The sequence below is a fragment of the Pleurodeles waltl genome, chromosome 1_1 (assembly GCF_031143425.1).
Source record: "Pleurodeles waltl isolate 20211129_DDA chromosome 1_1, aPleWal1.hap1.20221129, whole genome shotgun sequence".
Lineage (NCBI taxonomy): Eukaryota > Metazoa > Chordata > Amphibia > Caudata > Salamandridae > Pleurodeles > Pleurodeles waltl.
Genome location: NC_090436.1, coordinates 434,058,418 through 434,075,482, shown reverse-complemented (window position 1 = coordinate 434,075,482; position 17,065 = coordinate 434,058,418). Strand labels below are relative to the sequence as shown.

The window sequence follows — 17,065 nt, the reverse complement described above, 5'->3', positions numbered from 1 at the left end:
AGACATAGATGTACATAAAGTCAAGGACATATCTGTGTGATCATTGTTATTTAAGTGTAATGTCCTATCAAAGCATTTAATACATAAATAGGTACAGTTGAATTGAAAGTAGTTACTGTTCATAGTGAGCATTTTAACCCAGAAGAATATGATCAAGATACAGCCAGATGTGTCAGGTATAAACATTCTGCATCAGCTGAGGTCACGTAAAACAGGGTTAGTGAAACAAAATTACAGAGACTGTTTATTGTAGTGGGAGGGAATGGGGATTAACTATCAAGATTATCTCAGCATATATTTTTGAATAGATTTCAAGCCAAGTAGGAATGTTTCTCATGTCAAGTGGAAGTTATGGGACCATTGCCCAAGGATGACTTGCAGAAGGTGTACTTCTTTAACCGCAGGGTGCAAAGTAATCTTTTATTTTTGGATCACATTGTTTGTAAAATCCCTACATGGGGACTTTAGTACAAGTTATCTGGAACCATTATGATGGACCTCCTCATCAGTGAGGCAAACAATTAGCATAATGTATTTAGTGTCAGTAGTACTGATGTACCCACACATGCTTGTGCAAATGCAGTTGCACTCGTGGAAATAAGACTTGATGTTTTAAAATATTGTCAACCATACTGGACATGACTGCACAATTCATCCCTCTTTCACACACTGAGGATGCTGTGATAGATCTTCAAATGGCTCCCAAGCAACAGTAGAAAAACTGTCACCAGTAAGTTGGACTATGGGAACACCCTCAGCGCCAGGATCACTGTTAGAAATGGGATCTCTAGTTGGCAGTCGGTTTGCACCCTTCCAAGTAAGGACCCTCACTCTAGTCAGGATAAGGGAGATACCTGCTCAGATAACCCCTGCTCACCCCCTTGGTAGCTTGGCACGCACAGTCAGGCTTATCTCAGAAACAATGTGTAAAGCATTTGCACATAACACACAATAATAAGTGAAAATACTACAAAAGGACACCACACCAGTTTTAGAAAAATAGCCAATATTTGTCTATATAAAAAAAGACCAAATACAATAAAAATCCAAATACAGTAAGAAAAATATGAATTCTGCAAAATTTACTCAAAACTACAGTTCCTTGAAGTCGATAGCTCCACCTGGGGCTATCACGGCGTCGTGATCAATAAAACCAACAGTTCAGGCCGGCCGCTGCGTTGCGGGCCAGCTACGGGCGTCTGGAAGACCCGCAAACAGTACCTTAGATTTGCAGGGCGTTGTGATCCTCGCGGTGAGCTCCGGAGAGGGGCGTCACTTACGTCGCGGTCGCGGTGTCAGTGCAAGAGTCGTCGGGCCCTTGATGTCACACGCGTTCAGCGAACTCCAGGCTGATGAAGTCAGGTGCGCTGGCGTCGGAGTGTGGGGTCCATAGGTCGCGGTGCGAGCAGCGGCTCGGTGAAGTCGTCCGATGACGGGCGTCGAGGAGACCAGGGTCGCAGTGCGAAGCGGGGCAATGCGACTCTGTGTGGCGTCAGTAGGTCATGGTGCAGGCCAGCGGCGTAGTTGGCGGTGTCGCAGTGGTTTCTCCTCTTGAACAGCACAAAACACACAGTTCCCTGTGCTGCAGGTCGAGGAAACTGAAGTCTTTGGTGTCCCTGAGACTTCCAACAGGAGGCAAGCTCTACTCCAAGCCCTTGGAGAATTTTCTCAAGCAGGACACACAGCAAAGTTCACCCTTTGCACTCTTTTCAGGCAGAAGCAGCACCTGCAGGCCAGTCCAGCTAAGCAACACAGCAAAGGAACAGTACTCCTCCTTCAGCTCTTCAGCTCTTCTCCTGGGCAGAGGTTCCTCTTGATTCCAGAAAGATCCTAAAAGTCTGGGGTTTTGGGTCTTCTTCTTATACCCAGTTCTGCCTTTGAAGTTGGCAAACTTCAAAGCAAAGTCTCAAGTGTTTGCAAGATCCTTCCGTGTCCAGGCCAGGCCCCAGACACTCACCAGGGGGTTGGAGACGGTATTGTGTGAGGGCAGGCACAGTCCTTTCAGGTGTGAGTGACCACTCCTCCCCTCCAGCACAGATGGCTAATCAAGATATGCAGGCTACACCCCAGCCCCCTTTGTGTCACTGTCTAGAGGAGAGATGTGAACAGCCCAACTGTCAAACTGACCCAGACGGGGAATTCACAAACAGGCAGCATCACAGAATGGATTAAGCAAAAGTGGCATTTTCAAACTAACCAACTTCACTAAAAGATGTATTTTTAAATTGTGAGCTCAGAGACCCTAAACTCCATATTTGTATCTGCTCTCAAAGAGAATCTGCACTTTAAGGATATTTAACCTATGAGAGAGATAGGCCTTGCACAGTGAAAACCGAATTTGGCAGTATTTCACTGTTAGGACATATAAAACACACTCGTATATGTCCTACCTTAAACATACACTGCACTCTGCCCATAGAGCTACCTAGCGTCTAACTTAGGGATGCCTTACATGTAGTAAAAGGGAAGGCTGAGGCCTGGCAAGTGGGTACACTTGCCAAGTCGAATTGGCAGTTTAAAACTGCACACACAGACACTGCAATGGCAGGTCTGAGTCATGTTTACAGGGCTACTAATGTGGGTGGCACAACCAGTGCTGCAGGCCCACTAGTAGCATTTGATTTACAGGCCCTGGGCACCTCTATTTCTCTTTACTAGCAAATCAAATATGCCAATCATGGATAAACCAATCAACAGTACAATTTCTATAGGGAGCACTTGCACTGATTAGCAGTGGTAAAGTGCGCAGAGACAATAAACCAGCAAAAACAGACCTAAAAAAATAGGAGAAGAAGGCAAAACGTTTGGGGATAACCCTGCAAAAAGGGCCATTTCCAACAATCACCAACTCATATCACACCACACCTCTGGGAACTCCACTGGCTCCTGATGAACAACTTGCTCAGTTCATACTCCTTACACACATTCAAGCCACTACACGACTCAGGCCCCACCTATCTGAACAGTCACATCTCCTTCCATCAACTCCCCAGACACATCCTCTCCACAGGACTCCTAATTGCACACGAATCAGGAGGATGCTCTTAAATCGCTCCTAAAGCATCGAATGGCTTCTGACTCCACATCAGAGCCGCCTCCTTTCATCTTGAATTCCACAAAAAAGAAGCTGAAGACTTGGTTTTTCAACTAACCAATGTATTACAGGCATGTCTAGGCACACACACCTGCTCAGCGCCAGGAAACCCTTGTGAGTGATAGTACACATTACAGATACACATAACATAACAAGTACACTAAGGTTTGTGTCAAAATAGAATATCCCAAGTAATTTCTGCTCCTTCATTTTACATGCCTTTAAGTTTTGCCTTGGAAAAATAAGCGGAACTCATGAAAAGTCACTTATGATTCATATTTTATGTATATGCTTTGCATAATTTTGCAGTACTGAAGTGCAGCCATTCAATTCATCAAACCCCTCAGAAAGGTGGGTATTACTTTAAGTGAAGAAGCAACACTTTGCTAACTCTCAAGAGATCAAACTAGATCTGACCATTTTTATCAAAGTGATGAAGCCATACATTGTAAAGTTAGTTGTTACCTACCTATAGATCATTAGACCTGAGTAGATTTACAATAAGACTATTTTAACTGTGCTTCTCTTGTTTTGAATGGATAGCAGAGGGAGCACATCCAGATGGGACAGTGGTACTGCAAAATATTGGACCGCAAAGCGATCAGAGCATAACTGGGAAGACTGGCACTTCAGACTTAAATGACATCTCTCCAGAGACCAGTACTGATAAGCAAGTGCACCAAACGAACAGGTAAGAAACACTGCAAATGTCTGATCGGTAATCCATGGTTAGGGAGATGTCTCACCCTCTAATATTTTTTTCTACATGGGCACCTACACTGTATGCTCACTCTATTAATTTCATTTCATTTAATATTAACGTATGGCAGTTTAAACTTTAGGCCTGGGTCTAGGTAAGTTCACACTGCATGGCTGGCAAAGTATTCTCAGTATTAGTTACATAGAAATTTTGCTTCTTAACTGCTATAAAAAGCAGAATTGTTTTCCAGCACCAAGGTAGCAGCAGTCCTCGGTAGTGGGTCATAGATGTAAGCTAACATTACTGGAATTACTGTCTAAAATCCATCACTTTTATTCAAGCAACTAACTTGTGTTGCTACAATGCTGACGAATGCCTCCATATTTGAAAATGTGTACATGATAACTCTCAGTCCGTAGATTAGATTATGGTCTCCATCAGGCTTCAAATTAGTCTTGGCTCAGCAAACATGCAAGGAAAGGTAACAACACCAAAATGATGTTTTAAGTGAAAAATCAAAAGAAGGAGAAAAGAGTCTGTTCCTGGCATAGACATCAACTGCCTTATGATTTTGGGCGAGATTTTACCGTCATCATAGCCACACTTGTTCTGGCAAACAGTTACATCCAGTATGCAGTTGACATCATTTAATTTCATGATACTCTGATGTCCATCTACAGACACCGCTTTCACTTCTTTTGGTAGACATGGCTTAGAATGTTATCACCGAGTGAATAAGGCAAAAGCTTGGCAAGACAACAAAGCCTTGGTGAGCTGATGTAAAGACAAGTATGCTGAAAGATTGAACCAAGTTTGGTTGTAGGAACCTCTCTAACCACTCGTGGAGTAAGTGCACACAGACTTGTCACTAGGGCCTCCCATCTTTCAAGCACAAACCATGCCTTGTTTGCTCCCCACTGATATGCTATTACAGGGTGATATGGCCAGTAATATTTATAAATGTTTTTTAAAGTGATAGAATTGAATTGTGACTATTCGATTAGCGGGGTGGGGGTGGATATATGGCCAGTGCAGTAAATACATAATTCAGAATTGCATAAGTTCAGTGGCCTTTGCGGTTGATCTCAGCTTGTGGTAGTTGGTGCCTGTATTTAGCAGGGATCACTAGACTTTAGCAAAGATTGCTAATCAGCAGTTTGTCACTATTCAGTATGTACTTATTTGATGATGCTTTCACCCTCTCTTTTGGCATCTTAATTTTCCAGCTTTCTGTTACTAACATCTAAACGCCCTTCTATTATGACCACCATGTTTTTGACAGTAAACGTGCCAGCCAAAGAGTAACTTTTAGGATGTAGACTATCAGATTATAGAGATTGATGTAAACAAATGTTACTTGCCCAGGTTCATTCATGGAATTCACAAATATGAAGGCTGTAAAAAAAAAAAAAACTGGTAAAAAGACTGAAAGCAACTGCCCACGATATTCATTTTCATACAATAACAGCATGCTATCCTGGTACCAGGTCAAGGCATTTACAAGGGAGTTTACATGGGTGCATTCTTGCACCAGCTGGTTTTGGATGCCAGTATTGACCATCAAATCTTTTGCACAGATTTGCACTTTTAGAAAACATTTGATTTGAGTCTAGATCTGATGTCACTTTTAGGGTGCTTAAGACGTTTTGGCAGCATTTGACGTCGTCATAATTGGGGTGACATGCACAGAGTGAAGTGATCTCACAAGATCTGTCTCTCTACTAAACCTTTTCAGTAAAGAAAACATTTGCGTTAGCTAGAAAGAAAGTAACAAAAAGGTACTTGAGTCATATCACATTAACTGTGATTTATATATTAGTTATAGTCTGTGTAGTCAGTTGTGCTGCCACTGCCCTTCCTTCCTGCCCAGAATGGTCAGTTTGGTGCTCCTACCCCTTCCCTTTCCCCTTCCCCCTCCCCCTCTGTTGTCCGAGCCCATGTCTTTGCTGCCCCAAAACTCTAAAAACATAAGTCATTTCCTATAGAAGTGAACAAAACATGTTCTTTTTCTAGTAGAAATGATTGTAAGTGCCGTAGAAATACAAAATGAAGGCACATTTTCTGAGTTCTCAATTGGCAGCAAGGGATTTATAAACAAGTTGCTATGTTTTTGTTCAGTTGATCACTTGCTGTACAAGTTACTTGTGCTTTTTGCACACACATCATTTGTCTATACAGGGAGTGCAGAATTATTAGGCAAATTAGTATTTTGACCACATCATCCTCTTTATGCATGTTGTCTTACTCCAAGCTGTATAGGCTCGAAAGCCTACTACCAATTAAGCATATTAGGTGATGTGCATCTCTGTAATGAGAAGGGGTGTGGTCTAATGACATCAACACCCTATATCAGGTGTGCATAATTATTAGGCAACTTCCTTTCCTTTAGCAAAATGGGTCAAAAGAAGGACTTGACAGGCTCAGAAAAGTCAAAAATAGTGAGATATCTTGCAGAGGGATGCAGCACTCTTAAAATTGCAAAGCTTCTGAAGCGTGATCATCGAACAATCAAGCGTTTCATTCAAAATAGTCAACAGGGTCGCAAGAAACGTGTGGAAAAACCAAGGCGCAAAATAACTGCCCATGAACTGAGAAAAGTCAAGCGTGCAGCTGCCACGACGCCACTTGCCACCAGTTTGGCCATATTTCAGAGCTGCAACATCACTGGAGTGCCCAAAAGCACAAGGTGTGCAATACTCAGAGACATGGCCAAGGTAAGAAAGGCTGAAAGACGACCACCACTGAACAAGACACACAAGCTGAAACGTCAAGACTGGGCCAAGAAATATCTCAAGACTGATTTTTCTAAGGTTTTATGGACTGATGAAATGAGAGTGAGTCTTGATGGGCCAGATGGATGGGCCCGTGGCTGGATTGGTAAAGGGCAGAGAGCTCCAGTCCGACTCAGACGCCAGCAAGGTGGAGGTGGAGTACTGGTTTGGGCTGGTATCATCAAAGATGAGCTTGTGGGGCCTTTTCGGGTTGAGGATGGAGTCAAGCTCAACTCCCAGTCCTTCTGCCAGTTCCTGGAAGACACCTTCTTCAAGCAGTGGTACAGGAAGAAGTCTGCATCCTTCAAGAAAAACATGATTTTCATGCAGGACAATGCTCCATCACACGCGTCCAAGTACTCCACAGCGTGGCTGGCAAGAAAGGGTATAAAAGAAGGAAATCTAATGACATGGCCTCCTTGTTCACCTGATCTGAACCCCATTGAGAACCTGTGGTCCATCATCAAATGTGAGATTTACAAGGAGGGAAAAAAGTACACCTCTCTGAACAGTGTCTGGGAGGCTGTGGTTGCTGCTGCACGCAATGTTGATGGTGAACAGATCAAAACACTGACAGAATCCATGGATGGCAGGCTTTTGAGTGTCCTTGCAAAGAAAGGTGGCTATATTGGTCACTGATTTGTTTTTGTTTTGTTTTTGAATGTCAGAAATGTATATTTGTGAATGTTGAGATGTAATAATAAATAATTGAAATGGGTATATATTTTTTTTTGTTGAGTTGCCTAATAATTATGCACAGTATTAGTCACCTGCACACACAGATATCCCCCTAACATAGCTAAAACTAAAAACAAACTAAAAACTACTTCCAAAAATATTCAGCTTTGATATTAATGAGTTTTTTGGGTTCATTGAGAACATGGTTGTTGTTCAATAATAAAATTAATCCTCAAAAATACAACTTGCCTAATAATTCTGCACTCCCTGTATTAGGGCTACATTTGGGGCAGGAGCGATCTTTGGACTCTTTTTTTTCTCAGGTGGCCATCATGGGTGTCTTTTTTGTTATCAAGCTCCCTCATTTCTTCATTTGCTGCAGTATCCTCTGCAAGAAATGCTTTCAGTGTTATAGCTTTCATTCCAGAAATATGGCGTTTCGGTGTGCCACACTTTAGTTGTAAATACAGAATGGTATCACTGTGGATGCTCATTAAATCACTGCGGTAAAGTTGCAGTTGATCACCGAAAGGCTACTTCTGGTGTTGAAAGTACGTGTTTCATTTTCAGTTGCCTGTCAGAAAATGTTTGTGCAATACTAACCATAACTTAATTTGACAAAATGAACTCCCTCATTTAGTTAATTGTTAAAGGACATTTATTAAGTAGAACAGTTTTGATTCAGTCAAGATGGCTTCATGTGTAACACAGTTTTGTCATAAATAAGAATGTTAGTGCCTTAATTGTTCATTAGAACGCTATGGGAGACTGCAGTAGGAAACCGGGATATCAACTGACAGGCTACTGCTATTGGAAGTACTTTTTTTTTACTCAATATGTAAGAGTGTATTCTCACATGGCAGAGAAGGATAGTGTGAATTTACATGAAATATGCTTTCAGTTCAGCTTCTGGGACACCTTCCATAACCTCTATGATGAAATCAAGAGAAAAAATAGTTTCTCTCTGATATGGTTTATCAAATCCACGCAGGGGATCAGCATTGCACAAGGCAAAATTACCTTTGAATGGACTATTCATGAAATTAGTATTGTACCAACAACACATGACTTATATTGTGGGTAGGATTTTTTATCATCCTTTATACGTGCTCATTCTTGTGACCCCCCTTCTCTACAATGCATTTCTGTGGGGACTATGTCCCAGAGTCCTAAAATGGCCAGTGTGTTGTGGCCATCCATCTGGAATTGAATAGTCTTCACCCTGCCTCCGAATATGTATTTCCAATTCAGTTTCAGAACATAGGGACCATGTGCCTCAGTCCTGTACTGGCCACCAGAAAATATTGTTCAGGTTTTGGCCAACAAATCAGGATTGATTTCTCCCCATTAAAGTGGTCTATGAGAGGATATCTAGAATTGTCCAGCTCAGATTGTCCAGCTATGTTTTTTAATCTTAATTTTCAAAATGGCCAAATAGGTTCACATCAAATCACAGAAAGCACACTTTCTGGGTAAATATTTTATTTTTGCAGTTTTGTATAGCATAAACGTGACCCAAGGGTATTGGAGCATTTTACTTCATCACCAGTTACATTACACAAAGTCACATTCATTTTTTAAGCACAGGGATATTACGTGATTTGGCAATAATCACAGGTTGTTGAGCCAACGCTAAGACTCAAACCTGTTTCCCCAGTTACAAAGTGGCCAGCTCTGGCCTTAATGCCACATTTGATGTAATTCTGTTCCTCCTTTTTTATGGATTGTTGGCTAAAAATCACTTTGGAAACTACATAGGGATACTGTGTTTGGGGGCCCCCTCTTTTCCTTCCTCCCCCACTGACAGATCATCCCAAAATTTTCCAGCAAGGAGCTGAGGTGGACAATTTTTTTTTGAAGACGTAAAATGTGTAAGACGTATTGAGATGATGTGATCAAGGCCGCGGTGACTGTGTGTGTGTGTGTGTGTGTGTATGTATATATATATATATATATATATATATATATATATATACACACACACACATGTTCTATGGCATGTGTAGCTGCAGATACACATGCTGTGCACTGTTACAAGTTGTTTTTCTTCGAAGAAGTCTTTTCGAGTCACGGGACCAAGCGACTCCTCCCTTTCGGCTCCATTGCACATGGGCGTCGACTCCATCTTAGATTGTGAGAGAGAGAGAGAGAGAGAGAGAAAAAAAAAATGTACTTGGAGAAGGTAGGGAGAATTCATTAGATTTTCTCTTATTAAAATCATCACCTGACCTCTCCTAATGTTTTCTAATGCATGGTTTGGTTGTACTTGAGAATTGCCTTTTAAATCAAAGCTGCTTAAATACGCTGAACATTGTATTATTACTAATATTTGAAAATAAAAAAAAAATTAACTTCCCCACACCTCGTTCACCCAGAAAAATTACTCATCAGCTATGTAAACTCTGAACTATCCTCATCATCTTCTGGAGTATTGCAGAAATGGAACACAGTATGTTGCATCATAAAGGAGTCATTGTTAAGCTTCAGATGTTTAAATATTCCACTTGGAGCAAAGAAATAGACATATGAAAACGTTTCTCTATCTATTTTTAAAATATATTATTATTGATCGTTGATTCCTGAGTTTGCCATGATGTCCATGATTTACTTGCCTTTTGGCCAAGATCAAGCTTATCAATAGTGTGTAATGTAAATGAGCTGTGCAGGTATGTATTGCCTGAATACTCAGTCTCTTTGTTTCTTTGCAGTTTTATTTTGCCACATATATATATATACAGCTCAGTTGAGAGCATTTACCAGAAATCTGGGTTCTCCAGCTGGATTTATCTGAAATGATAGTGGATTTCACTGAAAGTACTTATTCCTTATTAATTTATTTCAGATGTGTCAGTCAGGGAGAAGACATTTGTGAATTTACCCAAATACGAACTATGCAACAAGAATCTGTTACTCCGCCACAGTACAGCTCAAGCCAGAACTCAGAAAGTAGTCATTCCGTGCAGAATATGGGTCAGTTGGCAATAATTTCAGGCACCTATAAGAAACAGGTAAGTAGTATTTATTCATATTTTTCAAAATAACTTATTTCAATAATATCTTTCAAACTTGTTTGAGAGCAGGAGCTGGTTTCAACTCTCACATAAGAACAGCTGGATTGGTCTTGCGGATTGAAATGCTGAACCCCCATTTGGTTCGAAATTGGTAATCCAAAATGTTCCTTTTTATGGTAATTCACTCCTTATTTGTTTTAATAAACGTTTACAGGGCCTTATTACAAGTATCGCGGGCTGACCTTTGGTCTACCAGACCTGTGGGAAGGAGGCCGCTGAAGAGCTGGAGGTCTCCCCCCACCCGGCCCAATTACAGTGTTTCCAGTGGGCTGGCTGGCGGAAACCTCCATATTAGGAGGTTTCTGCTGGTCAGCCCAGTGGACAAAGTGTGGCGGCATTGGCCTCGGCTCCTGTGCCATTGCACAGAGGGTGCCCCCAGCACTCCCATAATGCACGCTGTCTGCCATAGCAGACAGTGCACATTCCAGGGGTGCTGTGCAGGGATACCCTGCACTGCCTACGACTTGGTCATGGGCAGTGCATGGGCCCCCTGTGCACCCCAGCACAGTCTTTCTGCTAGCCTTTTCGTGGCGGGGACGGTGCCATGAAAAGTCTGGCGGGAAGGGGAGCCGTGATCAGCACGGCGTTGCTGAACTCAGCGCAGCCATGGCTGACCATGACTCTGAGCGCCGCCAACCCATTGGGATCCATGATCCTGGCGGTGGTCCCCTGACAATCTGACCCCGCCAAGGTTGTGAGCTGGTGATTGGACCGCCAGGACAGCGGCGATCTGACTGTCACCGCAAGACCAACCTCGTAATGAGGCCCATAGTTTCTAAATGTGGACAATATACAAAAAATGAAATTAGGAAATTGTCATTTAGTGAAGGTAAATAAGACTGTTTTTCATGCATACTTTCTTTCCTGGCGACTGGTGATCAATGGCATGATCCTAATTCAGTTGATGGTTCGCCCCAGCTAATTTTTGTGGATGATCCTGAGGTGGCTGCCTCTTTTTTTTTTTTTTTTTTTCTTTTCTTATAAACCCCACCTCCCACATTTTTGACTAATACTATGGTGCTTCTACTCAGTAGTGCACCGGGCCCTGCTGTTCATACCCGAGCACATGTGCTGTGTCTACTCCCACCCAAAGTATGTGCACAATTGGTTAATACCTGATGGTTTATTTAACTTACCTATACATCCTTAGTATATGGTACCAGAGTTACCCAGTGCTAGTAAATGAAATGTCACTAGTGGACTACAGCACTTAATTGTGCCACCTCAACAGTGACAAAGGTGAAAATGTGACTCTAGGCCTGCCATTGCAGCCTAGTTTGGCGGCATTTAAACTGACAACTCGACATGGCAAAATAAACTGTTTTGCCATGTCAAAACCTTCCTTTTTAATTTTAATAAGTTGCCCCTAGGGAACACTTTAGTAGCCCACCAGGGAGGGTGCTAAATATTAAAAAGAAATGTATGTTCCTTTTGTGTTTATTATGCTCTGACAGTGAAAACACAAAATTGCATTTTTCAGTGTAACAACGCTGGTAGTCCCATCGACTAACATGGAGATTCAGTAGCCACAGTGCTAAGTGTTAACTTCCTTTTGGGTCCGACAAAGATATTATTCCAAGGTATCAAACTAATTGTTTCATTAAACCTGACTCTTAGCTGAGATCGGAAATAAGAATTTAAAGGTACGGGGACTTTAGAATGTTGGGGCATGAACAAGCAGGCAACGATGGCGGACGTGCTTTAGAAGGGCTCTGCACCATCCACTCTGCAGTCGCACCTAATCTCGCCTTGGGGCCCGGCATCAACAACCATCCGACCAGGAAATTGGGACGGCTATCCGAGTGATCCAGTGCTCTTGACCTGCACACCTGCTGCTGTCTGACCCATGAGGAAAGGGCCGCTCCTCACTTTATGCAGCTGACTCTGAGCAAAATAGCGGCCCACTAACACCTCTCTGAAGTGGCCGACTATGACCTGAGACCCTCCCGTTGCCAGACCTGGGACCATGCGCCTGAGCCAGACCGCAGGAACCTCGATCCCAACCTCTGGTAGGGGCCCGGTCGCCTGAATCACCGCCCCATCTTACTCAGTAGAATATATGCTCCCTGCGTTGATCAAGACACCTTCTGGATGACACTCTTCGAAATACTAGCTTAGAAGACCCGTCTCCCATGGATTCTGAGGGGTGACTACAAATTTGTCCTCCACCTACAATTAGATAGTTCCCACCCACTTCTACTGTGCTCCCCTCCTTACACTCAGCCAGACTGATTCTCAAATTTGGCGCAACATTGGGTGCTAGTACACACTTTGGAGGACCCTTAACCCTACAACCCAAATATACTTTTATTTTACTCCTGCGACCTATACCTGTGCCTAAACCACATACTGTGCTCCAAAACACCTTTGTTGCACCTTCCTTACAGACTGCAGATTGTCTGGGCCGAGTGGTGTCTGACCATGATGCTCACACTGTAGACCAGCAATGGGGAATCCCACACTTCACTTGTTGTCTATCCCGAGATTGCCTAGAAGATCGTTTTTGGGATGCCCAAAGCTCCCATATTTGCAATTTCTTTACTGAAAACGCCGGCACCACCACTAACAAACTTCTTGAATCGGATGTCTTCAAGGTTAACACCCGTGGTATTTGCCTTCAGGAAGTGGTTGCCGTACATTAGACAGGGAAATCACCTAAGCAGATAAGCACCTGCCCTTGTTGGAGCCCCAAACCAAACAGCATGCTTTCCGTTGCCCTGCTCCAGAAGAAGCTAAGTGCAAACATGCTTCCTCTTGGAGCACTTGCGATGCTTCAATCTTGCTGCATATTCCCCCTCTAGAATGGTACGCCACACGTAGCATGACACCCTTATAGAATTTCATACTTATTATTCCCACAAATACAAAGCACCTTAAATGGGCCACAACGACTCTATTGAGTTATTCCTTGACCACCTCTCCATACCGAGCATCAACAAAGCAACCTGGGACACCTTGGACACAGTTATGACACCAGTGGATGTTAAACAGGCAAATTCAGGATTTAACCAGGAATAAAACCCCCAGCCTTGATGGACTACCTACTACCCCCAGATCCTTGCACCTTGTATAGCTTGCTTTTACAATGAGGCCCTTCACCTAGGAAAACTGCCATCCTCTCTCTGGGAGTGTCTATTAGGCTCTATCTCTAAGCCTCACCGTGACTCTACCAACGCAGCTTCCTACTGCCCCATTCCAATCCTGGGAGCGTATATTATAAAATCCTGGGAAAGATACTGTCCACTCATTATTCCCAAATTCCTGCCGGAACTCATCCACCTGAATCAAAACAGGTTTGTCCCCGGCCACAGTACCTCTCATGATCTCCGGCGCCTTTCCACGTTCAGGACCAGATACGATATCATTACCCCTTTCCGGTGTGCCTGCTGTCTGACTCCCTGGAATGAATTTAGCTTTTTCACATGCTTATACAGATGGGAATTAGTAATCGCATTCTTGCCTACCTGCAACTTTTGTACATGAAACCTCTCTCACGGGTCCGAGTGGGCTGATTAATCTCAGAGGCTTATCCGGTAGACCGGGGGAACATGACATGGGCGCCCGCTTTCCCCTTTACTTTTCGCGATGGCCATGGAGCCTCTGGCTATTTGGCTCCACCAGGATAGCGCACACTGGGGAAACCCCCTCGTTGACAGGACACATGCGGTATTACTTTGTGGATGACCTTCTGTTGCTCTGAGATGCCCGGTCAATCCCTATCAACATCCAAACAGCGCTACAATCATTTGCAAGGACATCTAGCTTAAAGTTTACCCGAACTAAATTCTCCATTAATCCCCTGCACAATAATCTGGCCCCTTAAGACATCACTGAAGATGCCACCCCCTCACTTGGCCGGACTCTGCAGTCCGATATCTGGGAATCCGACTATACCACTCTCCGGCTCATCTCTAAGGCTGCAATTTATGTCCTGTGTTAGCATCACTGAAACATTTAGTATCCTTCTGCACAAAACTACCACTTGCCACTATATGAAGGATTGCGTTATCAAAGATGGTGATCCTGCCTCATCTTCCGTATTATTTTGCAAACCTTCCGGTGATCTGTCTGGGCAGTTTCTTTTGGGACCTTGACTCTCTGCTAATTGAACTCATTTGGGGGGGACGGCTACCAGATGATAGCTCTGCCGAAGCTGCAGTTACCTGCTGGTGAGGGTGGACTGTTTGCCCCTTCTTTGAACCATATTTTAAAGCAGCCCACTCAAATGGGTGACCAGGTGAATAGCCTGTTGAAACTTTGGCGAAACCTGCCACCATTCCCCGTCTCTCACTCCCACTGCTGTCAGAGGCCTTTTACTCCCATGGTCCATACCAGATCCTCTGCCCTCGCTCCAAGTCAGTGTTGCCTCCAAATGCATCATCAGGACTGGTACTTTTACTCGCCATTTCCTTCAATATGCCCTGGGATTCCCTCTAGTGGGCCTTCCGCGGTATCCAGGCATATACTCCACCGCAACATTACGTAGCTGTTAGGAATGCTCTATTACCACGACAGGTAGCTTATTCTCTGATGGTCATCTTCTCTCTTGCGCTCAACTCCAGTCAGAGTTTGGCCTCCTGGCTGGGCAGCTCCTTACCTGTAACCGATTCCATAATACCTACGGTGGCAGTCCAGGGACAAGGAGCCCCCTGCACATGCCATGTTACAAATGATGCTCAGCGTGGGGGGAAGGGGCGGAGTTTGGTCACATGGCTGTATAAGGTGATTCATAGTCACCCTGGTACCTCACTGGGATCCCATCACACCAAATGAGAGGACAACAATAGGAGGGTGTTGAACGATAAGGAATGGGCTCAGGCGCTGGCCTTTACTGTTTTGAGAAATGCATGATTTAAGAACATACAGTTCCATATTCTACATTAGGCATGTCTAACTCCCACACAACTCAAGCATTTCCCTGCAGCGAATCTAACCTGCCCCAGATGTCAGTTGAATGACGCTGATCTCCAACACATGTTGTGGTACTGCAGCACTCTCCATACCTATTGGCAATGTATACATACCATACTGCGTGAAGTCACCGAACTCACTGACCTAAACTCCTGGGAAACTTGCGCTATCGGCATTTTTAAATGTAGGAAACAGCACATTGTCCACACAAGCTTTGCTAATCTAGCCGTGCTGGTGGCCAAAAGAACACTTACACTACATTGGAAGGGCTCTACTGCACCGTTCTTGGAAGCATGGCATCGCGCAAGTGGAAATGGGGAAACGTTAGGGTACATCTCTCCGATATGAAGAAGCACATCACATTTGCAGACGTCTCATCTCTCCTGAATAGGACATTCTATTGTCAAAGTGTGTACATCTCAGAACCTCAGATGACCTCCCCCCAGACTCTAACACACTAACACCATCAGTTTGAGACCTCGATGATCACGTTCTCTCCTACTCCCTCTCATGCCCCCGGACATTGCATCCCTGATCTTCTTTTTTCCTAAAACGCATCACATTACCAGTTGATAGCTATTCCACTATATACTTGCTTCGCTAATCCACTATGTTGTGCCACCTTCTCTGTCCCATCCACACATAACCCTCTGCATCTCGTTCTGTACTTGCCTCTGACCCACCCCACGCTTTAATTTTTGATTCATTTCCCCCTTAATGTTATTGTTATTTGACATATTGCCCTACAGGACTCAGGTTGCCATTTGTACTGAATGCAACTGTTGGTACATCTTGACACCTCTCTGCTGCCTATCTCCACACATGAGTATGTTATGCTGTTTTATTATTGTTTTTCTTTAACGTAAAGACTCTATAAATACAATTAAAAAAAAAAAAGTGTAGAACCATTTCTTCTGGAGGGGTGGTTCATTATTCTGGGAACACCCTAGGGGTGTGCCCAGAGCTTTTCATTGAGGAAGAAGACCTGAGCCATGCTGGATTCAGACAGAGATGGGGATTCTGTGATTGTTTTGGATCAAACTCCTAGGAAGTGATGTAAATTGGGAAGAGTTGCCCCGTGGGAACTGTTGCCCCATTAGCTAGTGAGTCATCTCCTCCCACAAACACAAATATAACATAAAAGTGGCATCCCTGGCACACAGTCCTCAGTTCTCCACTGGACTGGAAAGACGCATGCCCTATTACTCCCTGGAGCTAAAGACTGGACTGCACCCGAGGGACCTGCACAGAGGACTATGCCTGTTGTGCCCACTCATAGAAAAGAACTCCATTTGTGCCTGGATAGAAAACGTGACTGTAGGAAAGTAGCAACTTTCTGACATAGTTTCTCCCACTTTTTGCGTGATTTCAGTGTTTTTAGACTGTAGTACACTGGGATCCTGCTAATCAGGACCCCAGTGTCCATGCTCTCTTCTCTAAATTTGGTTGCAGGTAAACTTTTATACCCCACAATTGGCATACTGGTGCGCCCATGTAAGTCTCTAGCATATGGTACTTAGGTATCCCGGGCATTGGTGCACCAGGGGTTTACCATGGGCTGCAGCATGTATTATGCCACTCATGGGAGCCTTTGCAAATTGTGACTGCAGGCACTCCATTGCAGCCCGCATGAAATGGTGCATGCACCTTTTCACTTCAAATATAAGGCGGTCACTGCACTTTGACACTGTATGTCACCCCTCTGGTAGACCCTTCAGGCCGAGGACAGGGTGCATGTCCCTAAGACCGAGGATACTCCTGCATGAGCATGAAACTCCATTCCCTGGGCTTTGTAACTTCGGGGAAACCATCTTAAGGTATGTAGTAGACGCTGGTCAAT

The 17,065-nt window shown here is 43.8% G+C and overlaps 1 protein-coding gene across 2 annotated transcripts in view; it reads left to right on the top strand.

Moving 5' to 3' along the window:
- Positions 1-17,065, top strand: part of BDP1 (BDP1 general transcription factor IIIB subunit) — a 1,097,554-nt gene that overhangs the window by 893,414 nt on the left and 187,075 nt on the right. For both annotated transcript variants that reach the window (XM_069224223.1, XM_069224213.1), the window contains exons 36-37: positions 3,638-3,785; positions 10,086-10,251. In XM_069224223.1, coding sequence (XP_069080324.1) covers positions 3,638-3,785; positions 10,086-10,251 — 314 coding nt within the window. The remainder of the gene's footprint in view (positions 1-3,637; positions 3,786-10,085; positions 10,252-17,065) is intronic.